At 62.5% G+C, this 22,210-nt stretch overlaps 8 protein-coding genes across 8 annotated transcripts in view; 4 read left to right on the top strand and 4 right to left on the bottom strand.

Annotated features, from left to right (window-relative positions):
- The window catches only part of CHLRE_12g526051v5 (uncharacterized protein), a 2,982-nt gene extending 1,813 nt beyond the window's left edge, over window positions 1–1,169 (bottom strand). Inside the window, exons 1-2 of the mRNA XM_043068470.1 lie at window positions 360–1,169; window positions 7–81 (exon numbers count right to left, since the gene is read on the bottom strand). Coding sequence (XP_042918564.1) covers window positions 7–81; window positions 360–566 — 282 coding nt within the window. The 5' untranslated portion in view covers window positions 567–1,169. The remainder of the gene's footprint in view (window positions 1–6; window positions 82–359) is intronic.
- A 100-nt stretch (window positions 1,170–1,269) lies between these two features.
- CHLRE_12g526030v5 (uncharacterized protein) lies at window positions 1,270–5,322 on the top strand. Its single transcript, XM_043068469.1, has 7 exons — window positions 1,270–1,452; window positions 1,607–1,650; window positions 1,952–2,131; window positions 2,300–2,412; window positions 2,900–2,995; window positions 4,137–4,162; window positions 4,581–5,322. Exons 1-7 carry the CDS (start codon window positions 1,377–1,379, stop codon window positions 4,646–4,648), a joined length of 603 nt encoding a protein of 200 aa, XP_042918563.1. The 5' UTR covers window positions 1,270–1,376; the 3' UTR covers window positions 4,649–5,322.
- A 47-nt stretch (window positions 5,323–5,369) lies between these two features.
- Window positions 5,370–8,376, top strand: CHLRE_12g526010v5 (uncharacterized protein). The gene is made up of 4 exons (XM_043068468.1): window positions 5,370–6,028; window positions 6,170–6,283; window positions 6,942–7,220; window positions 7,647–8,376. Exons 1-4 carry the CDS (start codon window positions 5,705–5,707, stop codon window positions 7,995–7,997), a joined length of 1,068 nt encoding a protein of 355 aa, XP_042918562.1. The 5' UTR covers window positions 5,370–5,704; the 3' UTR covers window positions 7,998–8,376.
- Window position 8,377: 1 nt separating this feature from the next.
- Window positions 8,378–11,869, bottom strand: CHLRE_12g525990v5 (uncharacterized protein). Its single transcript, XM_043068466.1, has 6 exons — window positions 11,729–11,869; window positions 11,506–11,598; window positions 10,744–10,880; window positions 10,269–10,423; window positions 9,503–10,046; window positions 8,378–9,216 (listed from the first exon to the last, which is right to left on the bottom strand). Exons 1-5 carry the CDS (start codon window positions 11,738–11,740, stop codon window positions 10,000–10,002), a joined length of 444 nt encoding a protein of 147 aa, XP_042918561.1. The 5' UTR covers window positions 11,741–11,869; the 3' UTR covers window positions 8,378–9,216; window positions 9,503–9,999.
- Window positions 11,870–11,969: 100 nt separating this feature from the next.
- On the top strand, window positions 11,970–16,289 carry CHLRE_12g525970v5 (uncharacterized protein). The gene is made up of 7 exons (XM_043068465.1): window positions 11,970–12,412; window positions 12,619–12,853; window positions 13,062–13,328; window positions 13,628–13,963; window positions 14,139–14,306; window positions 14,926–15,030; window positions 15,236–16,289. Exons 2-7 carry the CDS (start codon window positions 12,833–12,835, stop codon window positions 15,455–15,457), a joined length of 1,119 nt encoding a protein of 372 aa, XP_042918560.1. The 5' UTR covers window positions 11,970–12,412; window positions 12,619–12,832; the 3' UTR covers window positions 15,458–16,289.
- An 8-nt stretch (window positions 16,290–16,297) lies between these two features.
- On the bottom strand, window positions 16,298–19,659 carry CHLRE_12g525950v5 (uncharacterized protein). Its single transcript, XM_043068464.1, has 4 exons — window positions 19,222–19,659; window positions 18,650–18,958; window positions 17,814–18,149; window positions 16,298–17,634 (listed from the first exon to the last, which is right to left on the bottom strand). Exons 1-4 carry the CDS (start codon window positions 19,426–19,428, stop codon window positions 17,026–17,028), a joined length of 1,461 nt encoding a protein of 486 aa, XP_042918559.1. The 5' UTR covers window positions 19,429–19,659; the 3' UTR covers window positions 16,298–17,025.
- A 100-nt stretch (window positions 19,660–19,759) lies between these two features.
- On the top strand, window positions 19,760–21,636 carry CHLRE_12g525900v5 (uncharacterized protein). Its single transcript, XM_043068463.1, has 3 exons — window positions 19,760–20,031; window positions 20,325–20,408; window positions 20,931–21,636. The coding sequence occupies exons 2-3, from the start codon at window positions 20,327–20,329 to the stop codon at window positions 21,164–21,166; spliced, it is 318 nt and encodes a 105-aa protein (XP_042918558.1). The 5' UTR covers window positions 19,760–20,031; window positions 20,325–20,326; the 3' UTR covers window positions 21,167–21,636.
- Window position 21,637: 1 nt separating this feature from the next.
- CHLRE_12g525850v5 (uncharacterized protein) overlaps window positions 21,638–22,210 on the bottom strand; it is a 5,092-nt gene continuing 4,519 nt past the window's right edge. The window contains exon 4 of the mRNA XM_043068462.1: window positions 21,638–21,770. Coding sequence (XP_042918557.1) covers window positions 21,747–21,770 — 24 coding nt within the window. The 3' untranslated portion in view covers window positions 21,638–21,746. The remainder of the gene's footprint in view (window positions 21,771–22,210) is intronic.

Below are 22,210 nucleotides of genomic sequence, written 5' to 3'. Positions count from 1 at the left end.
GCTGGCACCGCCGCTGCTGGAGGTGGCGTCAGCGGCCTCATCGGCGGCCTTCGTCGGCTGCAGGTCATCGCGCAAAGGCACCTGGTGAGGGCAAGGGGGTGAGAGTTGAGGAATAAAGGGCCGTGTCGATATCCAGGTCGAAATGGGTGAGGTGGGAAAGTGGGAAAGGAAAGGCAAAGGAGCAACGGGGTGCGCGGTAGTGGACGCTGTGTGCACCAGGGAGGCGAGCGGGGCCTCTGGGGTAATTGCTGGACGGTCAAACCGTCGAACATGTTGACTTCTAGCGAATCGCGAATGTGCTATGCAACAGAACATGCACGCGACTAGCCTGCTATCAGCGAGAATCGTTGCGTGCTCACCGCGGCCGCGTCGTTGGGCGAAGATGAAACAGTCGCGATACCGCTTTTCGCGCTGCATGACTTGTCCTTGGGTTTACAGTCGCTTTTGCGGCGAAGGATCCGTAGCAAGCCTCCTCGCCGAGCGAGCACGAACGTGGCGGTGCCCGCCAGGATAGCGATGCACGCGGCTTTCACGGCTGGGCCCTTAATGAAGCTGGTGGTGTTCATCTTGCAGCAGAGAGGGTGCAATGTATGGAGTAAGCTTTTAATGCAGGGCTAGCCTAACAACAAGCTTCTGGGCGCGCGATTTTGTAGGTCGGCAAGTCAGTGACCAGTAGTGTGTCGTGCATGTTCACAGGCGGGTCCCAAATGCCCTGGCCTGTGTCCCGCTCGATCACATTGTAATGTATCTAACTCTGTCATCTTTTGCCTCAGCCTGAGAACCTCGGTTAACGATTCAGGGAGTCCAACTCAGACATTTTTAAACGGCACCGAGGTCCGGAGACGGCCGCCTGAAGGCGCAGGGCAGAGTATCGTTAGCTCATACATGCAGCATTACCATGTCCTCCTGCGATGTACGCACAGGACCCCACAAACACCATGCTACCAGCGCGTCGACCTGTAAGCAGGTCAGTCACTGCCAACGCTTCATTATACCTGGTTTGGCAATGATAAGGTAACTGGTGGACATATGGAACAGGCCAACAGCCAGTGTCGAGAACGACCTCCGCCTTGGCTTGGGCCTGTCCTGCGCCTCTTTAGTTGCAGTACTTTGGGTCAAGACGTGGTGTCTGGTGGCTTGGAAGGCAGCCAGGGCGTTGGGCTTGGCGGGTGCGTCAGGGGGAGGGGGGTACGGGGTGCGGAACACCGCTGCCAGCCTTTTGCTCAACACTGCTTGCAGGCTAGCTGGGCCTGGCGCTCAATGTAACGTGAGGGGCTCGCTCAGGGCGGCGCGGGAGGAGTTGGGCTGGTGCAGGTCGTACTGCGGGCGAGCCCATGTAGTCCGAGACTTCGGGGTTAAGGCAAGTAACGAGCTGTATGCCGGCAGCCCAGTCTGTTGCGCAGGTCCCTCACCAGCTGTGCACGGAGCCTGTGCCCGCCTGCTTTGGTGGAGGTATGTGCCTTGGACCGGCCCAGGCTTGCACCGGGGAAGCAGACGGGCTGCGGCCGCGTCATGCTTGACTAGCACTCTGGGCCAGGTGCCGTGTGGGCGTGTGGGCGTGTTTGCAGTGGCAGCCACTGGCGCAAAGCCTCGCCTTTCGGGGCAGATGGCGCCGGCAATGTGCGCGTGTCCACCGCAAACCTGCGTCTGGTGAGTGTCCTCGGGGGCATGGCAAGGGGACAGGAGCTGGGGCGGAGCGTGCCGAGCTGTGCGGTGTACGACTGGGAGCGGTGTGCTGCATTGCGGTGTAGGGGTGGGGCACGAGCGGGCTGGAGGGCGCGCAGGAGGGTTGCAGGGCAGCGCAGCTTTGGGGAAGGAGTCGACGCGCACACCACATGGCGCGGACGGCGGTACTAGGAGTTGTCGGACACGGGTCGGCATGTCCGCACCTGCTGACCAGTCCTGCACAACAGCGCTTGTCCCCTTCCCCTACGATGCCGCGTGTGCTAAGGAGCTGCGGCAGGAGGAGGAGCAGCAGCAGCTGCGCGGATGGGCGTGGAGGTGCCCATCAAGCAGCGAGGGTGCGGGCAGACGGGAACGGGCGGCGGGTGCAGGAGGAGGTGCCTGTAGGGCGGCCGACAGGCCTGAAGGAGGGAAGGCGCAGCAGGAGGACGTTCGACAGCGGAAGCCGGTGAGATGTGGGGCGGGCTGCACGCACGGCGTTGGGGATGGGGAATTGCCTACGGAAGTGCGGGAAAGCCTCCCGTCTTGATGCTGACAGGTTCCTGTGCGACGCCTAGCTGGTCCACCCTCGCCATCATGACCCAGTGCCTCGCAGAACCACGGCCGCTTGTTGCAGGCAGGCATGAACGAGGCGACGTGGCAGCGGGTGGCGCAGTGGGAGATGCTGCACCGCGGCGAATGCGACACGCCAACAGTACTGCGCTTCCAGGCCAAGCCGCACGACCTCAGGTGCGGCCGGGGAGGGCCGGGAGTTTAGTGAGTCAGGGTGGTGGGCTGGTGGCGTAGTGTGGTCGAGAGGGTGGGTGGGAGGGAGCGTATTCCCCTCGTTGCGACCGCCCAGGCACGCCCACTCTAGCCGCGACGCAGTTGCAACACGTTGCAAAGTGGACGAGCGTTCGCTGCGGTGGGAAGGCCTGCTGACCTGTGATACCTTCTTTGCCTTCGCGTCAGCACAGCAAAGCCGTGGCGCGGTGCAGTGTGGTCATGTGGTGGGTACACAACGGTGTTTGTGAACACCTTGCATACGGCACATATGTATTGGCAGACCGTACCGGCGCGGACCGGCTGAAGATGGGCGGAGCGATTCTGACAGACGCGGAATGGCCATGTGTTCTCTGTACAGCCGCCTACCAGCGTGGCGGCCCCCTGACCGCGCCGCTGATTGCGGCGCAGCCCTGCAGCAACCTTGCCTTGCCTCCGACACGCTGGACTGCAGCCGCTGGGCGCGCGAGGTCATCCGGCTCGCGGCAACCTGGCCGACCAGGACGCGCCGGCGGCCCGCCCGCACTTGCAACCGCGCCATTTGGCCGAGGTGAGCGCAAGGCTGCGAGGCGTGGGTGGGACTAGACTGGGCGGAATGTGGGACGGCTCCTCAGGCCGGCGTGGACAAATGGCAACATGGTCAGGACGCCGCAGGGCGTAGCGGGGATATCAGCAGGGCACGACGCGTACAGCTTCATCGGCACTCGATCTGTGAGCTGTGTCCAGCCTACATGCTATTGAACCTGCCCCACACAACACGCTTCTGTGTCCTATGACCCTACCTCAGATCTCGACATCGACGTGTATGCCATCGCTTGCGGTGTCAATGCAATGTGTCTGGGCTCTAGCACCAGTGCCACAGACGGACTGCACCGCCGCAGCCAAGAGGCAGCGGAGGGGCGTCATCAGCGGCATCGGCGGCGGCGGCACATACAGCCGGCGCCGCCGCCGGACCCAGCCCCCGGCCGCGGGCGTCGCAGCCGCGTCAGCAGCGCAGTCGCGCCGTGTGAGGATGCCACGGCGGAAGCCACGCACATTACCCAGACGTGGAAGGGCGCTCAATGTCGTGCACCTCCATCCGCGTGGCCCCCGCGCACCGCGGTGAATGACGCGCCGATTGGCGATGGCACCGCCTGCCGGTGACCATGCAATTTAGCAGTGAGCCGGCGCTGCTTCTCGCTGGGGGCACGGAGGCGTGAGCACTGGGCAGCCTGGCCCAAGGAGCGCGCTGGCACAGCTCACACACGAGCTGCCGGTGCCGGACCACGGCAGTGGGGCGAAGTAAGTGTTCAATGCAACGCCAGGAGCCGCGTGCCGGCAGCGCCACCTGCGTCTGCAGCGGCGGCGGCAGCCCAGAGACTACCGGTCTTGGCGGTACGTATGGGCTGTGCGCCGCTCTGAGTATGGCAGGGAGGCTAAACATGCAGTTGCCCAGGATGACGCGGCATGAGCGATGACCGCGCCGCCGCCTCTGTGCGCGGGGCAAAGGACCTGCTTGATTGGGGTAGCGCTGGCGGCAGCGGGCACGCACGGTGCCTGCAGCTTGCGCTGCCCACGGCGACACGCACCCGCCCTCCGAATTCGCGGCTGGTGCGCGCAGCCAACGGCACCATACATTGCGGCACACCTGACCACATATGCACGCGCCCGACGGCCTCACAGCACCAGTACATATGTTCTGACGGCCGCAGCCTCCGGCCGCTGAGCGAGCTGCGAGGTGTGCGCACAACTGGGTGATTTACTGCTTTGGCGAGGAGGTGCGCTACACCATCCAACTCTACTTCGTCGATAACATGGCTGGTACATTGCAGGTGAGGAGGGGCGGCACCGGCACTGGAAGCAAGGGCGGGCGGGCGTACAGGAAGAGCGAAGCAGGGGGCAGGACCGCGGGAGGCAGGGACGCGGCACGGCGGGGCTTACTTTGCAGCGCGTGGTGGCGCAGACTCCCATGGAGATATGCCCGCTGTGTCACATTACTCTCCTGAGGCACCGCACGCCCTTCCACGCCCGCTTCAGGCTTTCGCGATCGGGGCTCGTCCCGCGATGGACAGCGTGGAGGCCGCGCTGGACCGCGTCAAGATGAACATCTATCTACCTCAAGTTCGCGGACTGGGGGCTGCCCTGCCCCATTACAGGAGTGCCGGGCGCAATGGCGCAGGCGGCGGCGTTTGGCGGCCAGCAGGCGGCCAGCGGCAGCTCGTGAGGGTGGCGCTGTTGGACTGGGGTGAAAGGGCGTAAGGTGCTATAGGCTTCTGGTGCCCGTTGCATCTAGACTCAAGGCGTGGGCAAGACAGATGTCCCTGCAGAAGTGGTAGAGCGCACGCAGCAGCAGGAGCAGGAGGGAAGAGGGCAGGGTTTGGTGGCGACGGCGTGGCGACGGCCAGGTTGGTGGTGGGCAAGGAGCAAGTTAGCAAGCGGCCGGGGCAGGGCCTGTGGGCATCAGCAGCAACCATACGCTGCTGTGACAGCGGCAGCACGCAAACGTGTGTGCGTGTGCTGTGTGTGCAGGTGTATGTGCGTGAAAGTGTGCAGATCCGCCGGGTTTATTCGCACTCGACACTAGTTTAGTAAAGCACGTCGATAACCGTATGTATGTCCACTGCTACAGGGTTGTTTGTAACCGTCGAAGAGGCCCGAAGTAAGATCCAGCAGTTAAGCCCCGTTAAGCAGCAGCTTTCGTCAGTGAACGCGCGCAGGCGCCCTACAAATCTAGTCTGCTTGATCATTTCGCGATAGATGCACTGGCGATGGAGTATGTAAAAGTTTTGGGGGCGCAAAGCGAGCGACTCGTGGCGACAGAATCAAGTGCACGCGCGCGCATGCAACATGGATGACATTGCCTTAACATGACTATTACGTCTGTAAGAAGCGTTGTGAACCTTTTGATAGGCGAGGGTGTGGGGGGCCAGCAAATACGGAAGGGCAGCGGCGGGGAGGGGAGGGGAGGGCAAGGCCGCCGATTGGCGCCAGCTTCCAGACGGCACAACAGCAACCCCCCAGCCGTTGCAGGGTATGGCTCAGAATTTACTTTCTTGTGCATTGGATAGCGCCAGGCGAGCTCTACAGCTGCCGGTCCACAGGGTCACACGAAGCGGACACCAAGGGTCGCGCACATTTGAGTGCACGTACGGATGCTGAGGACGCGAGCGAGTACTTAATGCCCTGCGCATAGTCACTTCCTTAGTTGGCTGCCAAGCTCGTGTAGTCATACAATCCTCTGCAGCACAGCGATTAGCTACATCGCTAATATATAGTTTCCATGGCAGACTTACAGCATCGTCGGTTTAGGTCTTGCAAGAGCGAGTCTGTAGAATTCTTCAGCAACCTTGACGTCTGCAGCCATCAGCGCAACGTAGCGGTCATTTGCGCCAGTGGGCACGCGGCGCCTGTGCCAATCCTTGCCGCGGCGACTGGCGGGCTCGACTTCCTGTGCAAGCTTCTCCGCGGCAAAAGGCACATTCTGCACGTGTGCAGTGTGCTTGAGCACAACCAGGACACCGCTCACGCCCACTCGACCGCGCTGAGCGGCGCCATCTCCCAGGCTGGTGGAAGCCCTTCCGCGGCCATCCCCCGCGCCGCGACGGTACGTGTGCTTTGAAATCGCACCGGGTGCCTGCTATCTCAATGAAGCAACACTGCAGTATTGAAGCTCAGGAAGCTTATTTGCCCTTCCAGAGCCACCGCTGACCGCAACCCCCCATGTGCACATTCACACATGTCACAGGCGGCGTGCCAGCAGTTCGCTGCTGGCACCAGCAGCGTGCTCCAGCCCCCGGAGCTCAACGTGGGGCCGCTAGGCGTGCAGGCGCGGTCGCACGACGTACACATGGCGGAAGCGGTGAGGCGGTTGGGGCGCTTGGGGTATTGCCTTCCAGCCATGTCACGAGACGAGACAGGGGTGCCGTTCCCCGCAAGAGCTTACTTCCTGGTCACTTCGACTCCTGCCGAAGTGCCGGTTGCCTTGATTTTGCTGCTGTGTAGGGTTAGTACCTGTCATGATGCCTGTCAACTGATTCCCGCCTCACGCACACTCCTAAACCATGTTCCTTGTCCCGCTTGCCCGCCCGCCTGCACGCATGTCAACCCCTACCTCCTCGCTCCATCCCGCCGGGCTCATCGTCTTCCTCGTCGATCTTCGACTCCTGGTTCACTGGTTTCCAGGTGCGCGCGTGTGTGTGGACTGCGTGGTTGCACACTTTCCACAGCACTGCACGGTTGTCAGCTGGGTACTAGGCAATGTGCTGCTGGCAACAGGGAAAGTTGCTCCCTCGCAAACCTGCAACCCCGGCTGATAGACTGTGCACCGTGTTTAGCACGAGTCGAGAGGAGAGCCAGCTTGGGCAGGAACTAGGCCTGAATGGAAGGAGGGGTCCGGTCGCTACCTACATGGCCACATTCTCATTCACCTTGCCCCTGCGCCCCCTTCGGACTTGAGGTTGGTAACTCGCCCTCCCCCCTACCCTACCTCTCACGCACGCACGCATGCACGTGCGCAGGTGCAGGCCCTACACCCGGCGCTGGTGGACAGGGTCAAGACCCTGCGCGAGGCGGCGGCCAAGCTGCAGGCGGCGCCGTCGGATGCCGCCAAGCAGGCGGCACGGCGGGCGTTCATGAACGCCAAGGGCAAGGTGGCGGGGCTGATGGTGGTGGTAGACACCATGTTCAACGAGAACAGCAGGGACGAGGTCCTTGCCCTGCTGTCAACCAGCGAGGTGGCGCGGGCGGCCACCACCGTTCGCGACGCGGTCGCGAGTATTCAGGCCGTGGCGCTGCAGGTGAGCTCTCATGGTGTGTGCCTGCTGGCGTGTCATCTGCACGGAGCGATGGGCGTGCGCGTATTGTGTGTGTGTGTGTGTGTGTGTGTGCGTGTGTGCGTGTGTGCGCGTGTGTGTGTGCGCGTGTGCGTGCGTGTTTGTGCATGGGCCCTCCTACCTGCCTAGCCGCACACCCACCCACCCACATGCTAGTGTCCTGTAACACATGCCGGACCGCGTGTGTGGGTTAGAGTGCGTCCCCAGCCATGCCTGGGGGTGCGTGGGAGGGCTGCATCCTGCTCCTGCACGCTGTCATTGATTGCTGTCGTCGCTGGTTCGCAGTGCAGAATCTTACACGCGTGACTGAAACCCCCACCTTGCCCCTCCCCCATTCTTCAACCGCCGTGTGCCCCTGCAATCGGACAATGGCGGCGGCATCTGCTGCAGCCCGCCCACGTCAACGCCGATGCCAACGCCGGCGCCGATGCCAACGCCAACGCCGCCGCTGACGGCGCCACCGCTGACGGCGCTGCCTCTGACGCCGACGCCGATGAGGCCCACGGCGCCGCCTCTGACGCCGACGGCGGAGAGGCCAACGCCCCGCCGCTGCCGTCGGGCCCACGCTGCCGCAGCTTCGCAGCCGTGGTCGCCGCCGCCGCCCGCGTGTCAGCTGTTGCCAAGGCGGCGGCGGCGCAGTCGCGCGCCGAGGCCGCCGAGGGAGGCGAGGAGGACGTGCCCGGCGACGGCACGGTGGTGGTGTCGTGCGGCGCCGCGCCCGCGCCCAAGGCCGCCGCGTGATGCTTGCCTGCAAGGCAGTTGGCGGCCTCTTGACCGCGGCTAAACTGAGCCGAGCGCGGCCGTACCCCTGCCAGCATGCGTGCGTGTTGTGTGCATTCGCCGGGTTTCCAAGTGACGCCCGTGACGCCTCCCATGACCGTTTCCATCATTCTTTGTGCAATCAATAATGTTGCGGCATAGTGTATGCATTCGCACGTGTCTGCCCTCATGAAGGTCATAGACGGCAAGCACGGAGTATCGCACTGAACGTTTTGGCTGTACGGCATTGACCCTGAAGCGCTGTGCTTGGACGCATGAACATGGGCGGGGGCGGGATGCCCCGTCGAAGCATCGTCAAAGACTTTGGACATGCCCGCCCGATGTAACACCAGAATGCCCTGCAGCGCCTTCGCTCACTCAGCATTCTGTTACACGTTTACGCCCACGCGCCTTCTGCCTCACTGGAAACGTCAGCGGGATGGATGCCAGCGAAAGCCAGCTAGCTTTCTTGACTCCCCCGAGCTGCTCACGCACGCCATTCAGTGCCAGCTTGCGCCTGCTGCTGCATACTCCCCTCCGCCAGCTTCTAACGGAGTCTAGCCTGATGTGCTCAGCCCCCGCCCTACATCGGGTTCAGTCACCGCGACAGTGCGACACGAACAGGCATACACCAGAAGCAATCACCGCCACGGGTAGCGCCAAATGCGTACGTACCTATACTCCTCGCACACTTGCTTGCAACCCTTATCAGTCCCACACGGCACACCAAACGTGGCCCTGCTAGCTCAGCAGTCCCTGATACGCGTACCACGCTGTTTGGGTGCCAAAGGGCCCATAGCAGCTGCCTCCAGAGGTCTATCTGCCGGCGCCATCGCGTTGCCACGTAGCCATCCTCTCTTTATTTGTTGCGCCCACTGCTGCTTGCAATTCTCCGCGCCGACGGGAGACTCCTGCCCTGGGCGGCTCTTGTACACGGGCCTACTCACGCTATCCTGCTCCGCCCCCTCATTCTCAGCACTCCACACATACCGCACGCCCAACACCGCTGCGCTCACAAGCTGCCGCTGGCCGCATGCTGGCCGCCCGCCGCCGCCGCCGCCGCGTGCGCCACTGCGCCCGGCTGTCCTGTGATGGGGCAGGGCAGCCCCCAGTCCGCAAACTTGAGGTTCATGTTCATCTTGATGCGATCCAGCGCGGCCTCCACGCTGTCCACCGCGGGACGAACCACGATCTCCAGAGCCTGAAGCGGGGCGGCGGGACAGGTGAGGTGGGGTGGGGTTCAGAGGTGCGGGGGTCACATTCATGATTAGTTAAGGAAGTGGTAGACGGTAGACCATCTTGCGGAACATGACGCGGGGGGTGGGGGCACGACACGGGCAGTGACTGTGGAGTCATGGGTGTGCCACGGCGGTGGTGAATGTGCCACAATCCCTTCGCAAACAGTCCCCGGTACCCTAGGTCCCTGCTCCCAACCCTCTTCCCGCCTGGCCGCCCCTGTGTCCCGTGCCATTGCCGGCGCCGCGCACCTGCGGCGTGTCGGCCTTGTCGCCGAACTGCGGCGGCGGCGCTGGCGTGTCCACGACCTAGGCCGTGGCCGTGCGCTTGGCCGCGGCTGTGGTAGATGCACACCAGGGGTGCACAACGCCGCTGATGCCTCCGCCAGACGCCGAGGACGGCTGAGGCTTCGACAGCGGACGCGGCTATTGCTGCTAATCGCTTGCAGCGAAGGCGCGACAGGTGCCGCCGACGCCCGAGAGGCCGGCGGGCTGCGGCGGCGCGGCGCAGCAGCAGGGCGAGATGGGCATTGCCGGCAGACAGCGACAGCAGGTGAAGGGAGCTGGCGGGGATAATGGGGCGGGACAAGGAGCGACGCTGTACTTGGCACAGCGCCTATGCCTTTGCCTCCGCTGCCGCCGCCAACGCTGACATAGCCGCCCGCGCCGCCGCCGGTATGCAGGCCGCTGCCGCTGTGCGCTGCGCCGGCAGCGACTGCGGCGACTGCGGTAGGAGCGGCAGAGCCTAGCTAATGGCGAGTGGCCCCCTCAACGCCGGGCGCCGGCTTCGCGCAGTCTGTGTGGGACAAGCGGTGGAGCCCGGTGCTGTGAGCAATGGGAGTTGGGGTGCAGTGGGAGCGTGCGTGTGGCAGCTCGGAGCTGAGTGGATGCCGGCCAACACCGCTCGCTCTCACTGCCTTCGCTGCCGCTTCCGTGCCCTCGGCTTCGTGCTACTGCCGGAGCCCGCATCCACCCTAACCCCCGCCGTCGCCGCTGTCGACTATCGTGCCACGCTTACCTCTGCTGGTGTTTGTCGCCACCGCGCCCTCCTCCTCCACCGCCTGCACGTCCACCTCCTCGTCGTCCGCTTCCGCACTGACACCTGCATGGCGCTGCTGTGCGGCTGCGGCAGCAGAGACGTGGCCTCCGGGCCGCACTATGACGCGGCGTCGACTGCAGGTGTGGCCGTCGGGCGTTGCGCCCACGTGGCGAGGTGGTGCATGAGACACATACATGGGCGTGTCAGGAGGGGTACGTCACGTTGCGGCTGAAGAGTTGGGAACAGGTACGGCATCCGCGTGGCAAATGCCGGTGTGTACTGAGATTGCGTCTTCCTCTCATTCTTATTAATCATGTCACGCGGCTTCCCAGCCTTGCTAACTGCTGTGGTCCGTTCCCGTGCATGTGGAGCCGTCACACATGCGCCAGGTCCAGTCTTGTGCACGCCCCGCAACCCCGCACTCACCGCGGCCAGGTTCTGCGGCTGGAGACGCGGGTGTGTCTGGTTGGCGGCCGCAAGCCAGATGAGCTCGCGCGCCCAGCGGCTGCAGTCCAGCGTTGTGGAGGAGACGTGGCAGGGCTGCGCCATGACCAGCAGCGTGGGTCCCGGCATGCTCATGGGGCCGCCGCGCTGCAACCACCAGTGCCGGTGAAGTAGGCGCACATGTGCTCCCTTAACGGTCGCGCAGCGCGGAGGCGGCATTTGCACTTCGTCGCCCTGCCGCCACACTCGGCACGAGCGAGTGAGTGCTGCTGCTTGAGGCGCCCCGCCCCCTCAGACCACCCCGCCCCGCTGCCCGACGCCCGCGGATGCCCGCCCACGGTCCGTACGCAACGGCTGCCACTCCATCAATAGGTCAGATATGTTGAAGGTATTGACAAACACCGCATGTGTGTGTGTGTGTGTGTGTGTGTGTGTGTGTGTGTGTGTGTGTGTGTGTGTGTGTGTGTGTGTGTGTGCGCGCGCGCGCGTGTGTGTGTGTGTGTGTAGAAAGAGAGAGGGGAGATGTCTCGTAATCACTGCGGAGTGCGAGACATGTGTCCGATACTGGGCGTGCGCCAGTCATGCAATCAAACTGCCAACCACACAGCATGACCAACCGGGTTTCCATCGTTCCATCAGGACGCGAGACGGCTGCAAGCCGCCCTCGCAAAGCTTTGCCTGGTTCCAGCCCAACCCACACCCCACTGCACAAGGTGGTCATTCTCCCTACGCAGCCCTGCGCGCCCTATACCTATTACGGTACCTCGCTTACCGCAGATTTGAGCCTTCTTACCAGCGCCTCCGACCATGTGCCGCACTTCCTCACCGCCGACCAGGCCACGAGCGACGCCACAAACGTGACGGTCTGCTAGACTCTGCAACACGCGGCCCCAAGCCCTCCCCCTCATCCCTTCTGCGCAGCCCGCGGCATGTCCCTCCACACTACTGGTATCCCCACCGAGCCCCAGCCGCAGCGTTCGCCGTATGCCCCGCACCTGACCCACCATGCCCAACACCCTGGCTCTCCCCCAGTCCATAAACACAAAGTCACGACGGCGAGACAGCTGACTTTCGCTATCGCGAGGATGTTCCCATGATATCTTAGAGACGTTTATTTCTCGCAGGGAACAAGCACGAAGCGATCCGGGCCAAAGTCGTTTCGGCGAAGTAGCGCATTGGTTAACGGTAGTGCCATCTAACTGCGTCTACAAGTAGACTAGCAGATATATCATGCTTTTAAAGTTTGCCCTTGGTCTTCGCTGCAGCACGTGTAGGTTCATCAGTTCATCAGTTCAGCGACGTCAAGCTGAACCATGGCAGATATGATATTCAAGTACCCAACTATGATTAGCTGTGGGGGCTATTTTCAGAACTTGACCACCAAAATCCTCGACGTGGCGCCAACAGCCTCCACCAGTTCGGGCTGCACATAACTGACTTGTTTACCCTGTTACCCCTATTTATATATATCCACACATATAGATCGCTCAAATGAACGTGAAAATGAACATTATCGCCCTTGTCACCGGCACCGTCGTCGGTGCGCTCGCTCGGCGACGAACCGCTATCTGGCGTATGCTTTACAGGAAGTTGCAGCTTCCTGTAAGCTCCAAGCAAGCGCCGACAAGGCAAAAAGCCGTCCTGCGAGTGCTTTACCGTTGCCTTCCGACGCGACTGCGGTAAGCGCGCAGATTATTGCTGCTCCCGAAGACCGTGGCCGAAGTGTGCACCAGGACATGATGTTCACGCCTCGCCCAAAGTCATGTTTGTCTTTGACCGTCAAGCGGTTTCAGTCGGTTGCCGCACGCGGCACCCCTCCCTTCCTGCGCCTTCCTCCCCGCCACTCCCCCCGCACTCATTCCCTCATTCCGCTTGCCACCAACAGGCATTTACGCGCAATGATCTGCAGCTGATCACGGCCGACGCGACGCCTCACGCCGCCTCTACAAGCGGCGGTACCGCCAGCCCGAGCGCTGGCGATAGATGCCACAAGCGCCCGCAGCACCGTCAGCAGCATCAGTGCCATTGGCTCGGCCAGCTCGGCAGCCCCTGCAGCCGCCAGCTCGCTGCATGCTTCGGCTTCTGAGCACACACTGCCCATGCATACGAACCCGCTTCAGGTGAGACCTGTGTGTACGGGATGAAAGCGGCCGAGCAGTCACGGGGTCGCTGACCCACCTACCGGCAACGCCCGCAGACCCAGCGCCCTGTGTCGCACCCCTTATGATTGCCATTATTCCGCTCACCACCTTTCCTTAGAATGGTCGGGAACACCTTTCCAGTATCTTACTCGCTCACCTTGTCCTCCTTCCCTCTCCTAGCATGCAGGTCGCCGCCGCGCTGGCCCCCAAGCTGGAGTCCAGCTCGGACCGCTTCGACGTATGCACGGGCAGCGGCTCATCCGCCGGCTCTGGCGACACTGCACTCGGTAGCGCCAGCGATGGCGCCCTTTCCACCGTCGTCTGTAAGGACAGCAGCAGCACCACCACTACCGACGCCAGCACCGACAGCGGTCATGTTTGCCCTGACGCCTCCATGGAGGCACGGTCACCAGGCACTGTAAAGCTAAAGGACGAGGCCTGCATGGACGACCAGGTGAGACACACGCATACATACGCGTCACACGTACAGACACTGTGCCAAACCCGTTCTCATGTCTTCCCAAACACGCATGTTGCAAGACGAGGTGGTGCGGGTGTTTGCGCATACTAGAACACCCGCAGCCCCCCGTGCAGCCCCCCTTCCACACGCACATACACACGTATGCGCATACCGTATACGCAAACTGCTTCGCGCATCCTCCACAACTCTGTTTGGCGTGCCTGCCTGACCAGGCTCAAGCAATCTGCCCGTGCGTACACTCACTCCCGCCTCGCGCACTTATACCGCCACAGAAGGTCAAGGCCTTCATCAAGCAGCACGGTCTTACGCTCTGCATCCCCCAGCGCGAGCTGGGCAAGGGCGCATTCGGCCACGTGGAAATGGTGATCATCACCCTGCCTGACGGCACCACCGTCAAGGCCGCACGCAAGACCCTGCACGCGTGTGAGACCAAGGGCGCTGTGGCTGCACTACGCCGCATACTGAACCAGGAGCTGGCAGGGCTGGCTGCTGCCGCGGGCTGCGAGCACGCGGTGCAGTGCCTGGGCTACCGGCTGCCGACTGATGACGACGAGCGGGCGGAGCTGCTGCTGAGCTGTGCGGAGGGCGGCTCCGTAGAGAACCTGCTGGTGGGTGCTGGGCTATGAGGCGCGGGGCGGGCGCGGTGACGGCGCCTGGTTGGCGCATGCTCTGTACGGGGATTGTGGTTGCTTGACTGCGGCTCCTCTCCCCTAACCTGCCCATCCGTGCCTCTCAATCTTTCAGCTCCTGACAGACTTGCCCCCATCTGCTTTCTTCATACAGAATGCGCTGGCCAAGGACCATTTTGATCGCATTGACAACGCGCCCGAGCGCCGGCGCACCGGCAAGAACAAGGACAAGTTTGAGATGCTGCCGTACCCCGGCAACACGCTCATGGATGAGGCTGACCTGAAGGGCATGCTGCGTGCCATGGCGCCCGTCATCGTGCGCGCATAGGGTCTTGACTGCCAGGTCGAAGTCGCACACGCGGAAGACCTTGCTGCCATCAGGCGCGATGTCGTACAGCAGGTTGGCGGGCTTCAGGTCGAAGTGCATGTAGCCGCGAGCGTTCAGGTGCTTGATGAAGAGCGCCATGGCACGCAGCATGCCCTTCAGGTCAGCCTCATCCATGAGTGTGTTGCCGGGGTACGGCAGCATCTCATACTTGTCCTTGTTCTTGCCGGTGCGCCGGCGCTCGGGCGCGTTGTCAATGCGATCAAAATGCTCCTTGGCAAGCGCGTTCTGCATGAAGAAAGCAGATTGGGACCAGTCTGTCAGGAGCTGAAAGATTGAGATGCACGGATGGGCAGCAGAGCGATGACCGCGCCGCCGCCTCTGTGCGCGGGGCAAAGGACCTGCTTGATTGGGGTAGCGCTGGCGGCAGCGGGCACGCACGGTGCCTGCAGCTTGCGCTGCCCACGGCGACACGCACCCGCCCTCCGAGTTCGCGGCTGGTGCGCGCAGCCAACGGCACCATACATTGCGGCACACCTGACCACATACGCACGCGCCCAACGGCCTCACAGCACCAGTACATATGTTCTGACGGCCGCAGCCTCCGGCCGCTCAGCGAGCTGCGAGGTGTGCGCACGACTGGGTGGATTACTGCTTCGGCGAGGAGGTGCGCTACAACATCCAACTCTACTTCGTCGATAACATGGCTGGTACATTGCGGGTGAGGAGGGGCGGCACCGGCACTGGAAGCAAGGGCGGGCGGGCGTACAGGAAGAGCGAAGCAGGGGGCAGGACCGCGGGAGGCAGGGACGCGGCACGGCGGGGCTTACTTTGCAGCGCGTGGTGGCGCAGACTCCCATGGAGATATGCCCGCTGTGTCACATTACTCTCCTGAGGCACCGCACGCCCTTCCACGCCCGCTTCAGGCTTTCGCGATCGGGGCTCGTCCCGCGATGGACAGCGTGGAGGCCGCGCTGGACCGCGTCAAGATGAACATCTATCTACCTCAAGTTCGCGGACTGGGGGCTGCCCTGCCCCATTACAGGAGTGCCGGGCGCAATGGCGCAGGCGGCGGCGTTTGGCGGCCAGCAGGCGGCCAGCGGCAGCTCGTGAGGGCGGCGCTGTTGGACTGGGGTGAAAGGGCGTAAGGTGCTGTAGGCTTGTGGTGCCCGTTGCATCTAGACTCAAGGCGTGGGCAAGACAGATGTCCCTGCAGAAGTGGTAGAGCGCACGCAGCAGCAGGAGCAGGAGGGAAGAGGGCAGGGTTTGGTGGCGACGGCATGTCGACGGCCAGGTTGGTGGTGGGCAAGGAGCAAGTTAGCAAGCGGCCGGGGCAGGGCCTGTGGGCATCAGCAGCAACCGCACGCTGCTATGACAGCGGCAGCACGCAAACGTGTGTGCGCGTGCTGTGTGTAGGTGTATGTGCGTGAAAGGAAGATGACAAGCATACCCGCAGTATGTGTGTGTAGGCGGGAATTGACTGAGAATGGTACCGTATACGGTAATGCCGAGGCGGTTGCCCTAGGCGGCAGCAGGGGTTGCAAGTGTGCTCAGGTACTGCGCTGGCTGGTTACTGTACATGGTGCTCTCTCCGGTCCTTTCATGGGGGAGGTAGGCTACAGCGGCCGTCTTTTGGGCCCCGGTCAGTGGAAGACCCACAGCTGTAGCAGGTTGTGTCGAGTGTGAGCTGTGTGACATTCACCTGTTGGTGGCAGGTGGCGGTCAACCTATCTATCATTGCTCGTGTCGGTGATGCGATGCTGGTGGTGCTGGTACCTTCAATCAAGTCGGAGAAACTAGGGGACTGCTGGACTAATGCTGGAAAGGCTGGCTGTGAGGAGCAGACTGAGCAGCGGCACGCTAGGAATGGTGTGCGTGTGAAGAGCTACGGTCAGCCAAGACAGCTGGGCTTCGGCGTTACCCACCCATGAGTCCCCAGTGAAGTAGATTTGCGCAAGCCTGATGTAACAGTACCTAACGGGTTACCGGACATTCCGGTGCTGCTACACCGGAATGTTCTGCTCGTGCGCAACATTTCATATGCCCCCAGCCCCCGCCAGCACTAGCAGCTCATCGGGCACGCAGTCCAGCATCGCCGTCGATGGCCAACTACGCTACCTCGCCTCACTGGCGGTCCTGCATGATTGCCGGCCTACGGGCCCCTTACAAGGAAAACGCTTTCACAACCCTACGTACTGAAATCCTAAGCAGTCACTGGCGCGTGAACTGCGTCCCTCTTGTTACCAATGCAATCTAAGCAGTCTCAGCTAGTCATCAAGTCTTATTACCATTCAGGCTACGTGAGCCATGTATAAGGACGCACGATCCCAGACACACATGTACACGTTTGTGGCAACCAACATGCAGAAGTCACTGTGGTTGTGGCCAGGCACGACAGCACGAGCTGGCACGAGCCGTATGCAAAACAAAACCGGTGGATCCATACAGACTGGCACAGCACAAGATAAAAGCTGAAAGCCCAACCGTCCTGTCAAGTGCAATACCCCTGCAGCTGCTGTGGGTGCATGGCGTCCCCAATTGAGCCACTGTTCTCAATGCAACCCCAATCGCCCTAGCGACGCACCACGGCCTGCAAGCTTTGCCATGCAACCATGCCGTGCAGGGGGAACCGCTGATGCCGTGCGTGCCCCCGCGCCCTTGCCCCCCGTCTCATCACAGCTACTTGCAACCCGTCACCTTCGCAATAGCCACGTCACTACTCCGTCAGCCACCGGTGCGCCAGGATCTGGTCCGGAGTGGGGCGTGCGGCGGGGTCCTCCGCCACCATCCACTCGATCAGTTCCTTGAGCGCGGGCGGCGTGCGGCGGGGCAGGTCGCGCAGGTACTCCAGGTAGGCCTGGGTCCCGCCCCCCAGGCAGTGCAGCCCGGCGGCGTCCGCCAGCACCAGCCCCATGGAGGCCACGTCAGCGGCCCGGGTGATGGGGTGCTTCACCTCCAGGCCCTCCAGCTGGCAGTACGTCTCCCACGCCCAGAAGCCGCGGGTGCCGCCCTGGGCGCGCGCGACGCGGCCATTGCTGTCGGTCTTGACTGCCAGGTTGAAGTCGCACACGCGGAAGACCTTGCTGCCATCAGGCGCGATGTCGTATAGCAGGTTGGCGGGCTTCAGGTCGAAGTGCATGTAGCCGCGAGCGTTCAGGTGCTTGATGAAGGGCGCCATGGCACGCAGCATGCCCTTCAGGTCAGCCTCATCCATGAGCGTGTTGCCGGGGTACGGCAGCATCTCATACTTGTCCTTGTTCTTGCCGGTGCGCCGGCGCTCGGGCGCGTTGTCAATGCGATCAAAGTGCTCCTTGGCCAGCGCATTCTGCATGAAGAAAGCAGATAGGTGGGGACAAGTCTGTTAGGAGCTGAAAGATTGAGAGGCACGGATGGGCAGGTTAGGGGAGAGGAGCCGCAGTCAAGCAATCACAATCCCCGTACGGAGCATGCGCCAACCAGGCGCCGTCACCGCGCCCGCCCCGCGCCTCATAGCCCAGCACCCACCAGCAGGTTCTCTACGGAGCCGCCCTCCGCACAGCTCAGCAGCAGCTCCGCCCGCTTGTCGTCATCAGTCGGCAGCCGGTAGCCCAGGCACTGCACCGCGTGCTCGCAGCCCGCGGCAGCAGCCAGCCCTGCCAGCTCCTGGTTCAGTATGCGGCGTAGTGCAGCCACAGCGCCCTTGGTCTCACACGCGTGCAGGGTCTTGCGTGCGGCCTTGACGGTGGTGCCGTCAGGCAGGGTGATGATCACCATTTCCACATGGCCGAATGCGCCCTTGCCCAGCTCGCGCTGGGGGATGCAGAGCGTAAGACCGTTTTGCTTGATGAAGGCCTTGACCTCCTGTGGAAAAGGAGGCGGCATTGAACGGGCAACAGTGAGCCTGGTGAGCGAGAAAGGCATGTCAGCCAGCGCGAAGGGGTTTGACCAAGGCAAGTGTGCGTGGGGGCCGGTTGCACGGCAAGTCAGAAACATCTATCCACTACGGTACACCCGGCGCGCCCTGCATAGCAATGTGCGTGCGCGCGTGCACCGGTATGTATGCGCCTCACCTCGTCACTCATGCACAGGGCTCCTATCTTAATGTCTCCAGACATTAATTGGCCATTTAGGCCGTTTTCTAGACATTCCTCCCGGGGGCTAATGTCTGGAGCGAGACTTTGTTGGCCCGGGTTTGGGGCAGGTTTTGTCCGAATTCCTATGGAGAAGCCCTCAAACCGCCATGTGCCCAGACAAAAGACGGCGGCCACCCGGCCGTTTTTGTCTGGAGCTAGACATTACCCCAAAAACAAGATACGACCCCTGCTCATGCAGGACGCCTCTGTGCGCTCCACGGTTTCCACCTGTGCCTCCTTGGCATTGTTGGGGAAAGCAGTGGCGATGGTGTCAGCGGTGGTGGCGCTGCACGCGGCGTTGTCCCCACGGAAGGCGGAGAGGCCCGTGCCGCTGAGGCTGCCGGCCGCCGTGTTGCCAGAGCTGGCGGAGGAGGCGCAGCCGCCCGTGGAGGCGTCGGAGGGGCCCGAGCTGGACTTGTCGTTGACGGCGGCCAGAGCGAGCTCGCCGCTAGGGCTGCTGGCACCGCCGCTGCTGGAGGTGGCGTCAGCGGCCTCATCGGCGGCCTTCGTCGGCTGCAGGTCATCGCGCAAAGGCACCTGGTGAGGGCAAGGGGGTGAGAGTTGAGGAATAAAGGGCCGTGTCGATATCCAGGTCGAAATGGGTGAGGTGGGAAAGTGGTAAAGGAAAGGCAAAGGAGCAACGGGGTGCGCGGTAGTGGACGCTGTGTGCACCAGGGGAGGCGAGCGGGGCCTCCTGGGTAACCGTCGAACATGTTGACTTCTAGCGAATCGCGAATGTGCTATGCAACAGAACATGCACGCGACTAGCCTGCTATCAGCGAGAATCGTTGCGTGCTCACCGCGGCCGCGTCGTTGGGCGAAGATGAAACAGTCGCGATACCGCTTTTCGCGCTGCATGACTTGTCCTTGGGTTTACAGTCGCTTTTGCGGCGAAGGATCCGTAGCAAGCCTCCTCGCCGAGCGAGCACGAACGTGGCGGTGCCCGCCAGGATAGCGATGCACGCGGCTTTCACGGCTGGGCCCTTAAAGAAGCTGGTGGTGTTCATCTTGCAGCAGAGAGGGTGCAATGTATGGAGTAAGCTTTTAATGCAGGGCTAGCTTAATAACAAGCTTCTGGGCGCACGATTTTGTAGGTCGGCAAGTCAGTGACCAGTAGTGTGTCGTGCATGTTCACAGGCGGGTCCCAAATGCCCTGGCCTGTGTCCCGCTCGATCACATTGTAATGTATCTAACTCTGTCATCTTTTGCCTCAGCCTGAGAACCTCGGTTAACGATTCAGGGAGTCCAACTCAGACATTTTTAAACGGCACAGAGGTCCGGAGACGGCCGCCTGAAGGCGCAGGGCAGAGTATCGTTAGCTCATACATGCAGCATTACCATGTCCTCCTGCGATGTACGCACAGGACCCCACAAACACAATGCTACCAGCGCGTCGACCTGTAAGCAGGTCAGTCACTGCCAACGCTTCATTATACCTGGTTTGACAATGATAAGGTAACTGGTGGACATATGGAACAGGCCAACAGCCAGTGTCGAGAATGACCTCCGCCTTGGCTTGGGCCTGTCCTGCGCCTCTTTAGTTGCAGTACTTTGGGTCAAGACGTGGTGTCTGGTGGCTTGGAAGGCAGCCAGGGCGTTGGGCTTGGCGGGTGCGTCAGGGGGAGGGGGGGGAGGGGGGTACGGGGTGCGGAACACCGCTGCCAGCCTTTTGCTCAACACTGCTTGCAGGCTAGCTGGGCCTGGCGCTCTATGTAACGTGAAGGGGCTCGCTAAGGGCGGCGCGGAAGGAGTTGGGCTGGTGCAGGTCGTACTGCGGGCGAGCCCATGTAGTCCGAGACTTCGGGGTTAAGGCAAGTAACAAGCTGTATGCCGGCAGCCCAGTCTGTTGCGCAGGTCCCTCACCAGCTGTGCACGGAGCCTGTGCCCGCCTGCTTTGGTGGAGGTATGTGCCTTGGACCGGCCCAGGCTTGCACCGGGGAAGCAGACGGGCTGCGGCCGCGTCGTGCATCTGGGCCAGGCGCCGTGGGTGGGTGTGGGCGTGTTTGCTGTGGCAGCCACTGGCGCACAGCCTCGCCTTTTGTGGCAGATGGCGCCGGCAATGTGTGCGTGTCCACCGCAAACCTGCGTCTGGTGTGTGTCCTCGAGGGCATGGCAAGGGGACAGGAGCTGGGGCGGAGCGTGCCGAGCTGTGCGGTGTACGACTGGGAGCGGTGTGCTGCATTGCGGTGTAGGGGTGGGGCACGAGCGGGCTGGAGGGCGCGCAGGAGGGTTGCAGGGCAGCGCAGCTTTGGGGAAGGAGTCGACGCGCACACCACATGGCGCGGACGGCGGTACTAGGAGTTGTCGGACACGGGTCGGCATGTCCGCACCTGCTGACCAGTCCTGCACAACAGCGCTCTACAACAATCCGTCCCGCTATGTCTGTATGTATGTGGGTCGCCAGTTGTGCAGGTTGGGATGAGGAAGGTGGGAGAAGGTGGGATGGCTGGGGGCTGGGCAAATTCGCCACAACAAGTGAAATTGCCCTGAAATTGCGTTTTGCTTGCAGGGGAGGCCAGTGCCGCCGCCCGTGGACAGTCCAGCGTCCGGAAGTTCATGCCGGACATCCATGACTGGTTCATGGAGAACTGGCTTGATGAGAAGAAGCGGGGGAAGTGGGAGGCGGTGGTGGCTGCTCTTCCTCAGCTGAAGGACGCCAACGTGGACTCCCTCTCCACTGTCTATGGCCGGTGGAAGCGGGAGCAGGAGAAGAAGGAGAAGGAGGAGAAGAAGGAGGAGCAGTAGGAGGAGAAGGAGGAGGAGGACTAGGACTAGGCTAGAGACTCGGACACGCGAGGCGGTTGCGCATAGTAGTGGCCACAGCCGGACCCGATGCCCTGCCCCAATGTTTTCCTGGTATTGCCTTCATCCCGCATCTATGAGTGTCTTGCCGCAAGCCTTACGTAACCTGGTCCTTTCGATGCGCGCAGTAGCTGGCAGTGGTGTGCTGCATCTTAGTGAACGGCCTTACCCCCTGGCCTGTCGCGCCTGGTTGTGCGTGGGTGCTACCGCCAAAAGACCTAAACGAGATGAGGGGTGTTTCGTGACGCTGGGGCTTTGGCGGGCTTCGGCTTGGCTTCGACTCATGTGCGTAACACTATGGAGCAAACCGGGGGACGGGTGTTGTCTCTCTGGGTCGAAGATGGCCCCGCGCGGCGTGGGTACGGCGTGCCCCCGCTTGTCGGGCTGTCCCTTCAATTGTACATCCGCATCCTTAACCCCCACCCCTGCCAACCGCCCAGCGCAAACGCCCATCACAATGACACAGGTTCCGTGTGGAGTGCTTGCATGGGCCGTGTCGCCGCGCCCCGTGACAGGGATGTGATCACCGGCTGCGTTTGCTCAGGAGCTGCGGCAGGAGGAGGAGCAGCAGCTGCGCAAACCGGCGTACGAGGGGCGCGGAGGCGGTCATAAGCTGAAGCCGGTGAGACGTGGGGCGGGCAGCACGCACGGGATCGTGGAGCAGCGGCGGGCGGGTTCCGGCGGGCAGGCAGGCAGGCCCAAATGTTTGGACTTGGTGCTGGTTGGAAGGAGGGGCCAGGGGTCACGGCAGGCGTCAATGGCCTACGGAAGTGTGGGAACGCCTCCCGTCTTACTTGCTGCTGCCAGGTTTTCTGTGAGACACCTACTGCGCCTCCAGGGCAAGCCGCACGACCGCAGTTGCGACCGTGGAGGGCGTGGAGTTGAGTAAGGATGGTGGCGTAGTGTGGTCGAGTGGGTGGGTGGGGTCTCGGGGCCGGGATCGCATTGCCCTCGTTGCGACCGCCAAGGCACGCCCTCTTGACCTGC

The sequence above is a fragment of the Chlamydomonas reinhardtii genome, chromosome 12, assembly GCF_000002595.2.
Source record: "Chlamydomonas reinhardtii strain CC-503 cw92 mt+ chromosome 12, whole genome shotgun sequence".
In the NCBI taxonomy this organism is placed as follows: domain Eukaryota; kingdom Viridiplantae; phylum Chlorophyta; class Chlorophyceae; order Chlamydomonadales; family Chlamydomonadaceae; genus Chlamydomonas; species Chlamydomonas reinhardtii.
The sequence above is the reverse complement of the archived record's forward strand: the minus strand, read 5'-3'. Positions and strand labels throughout refer to the sequence as shown.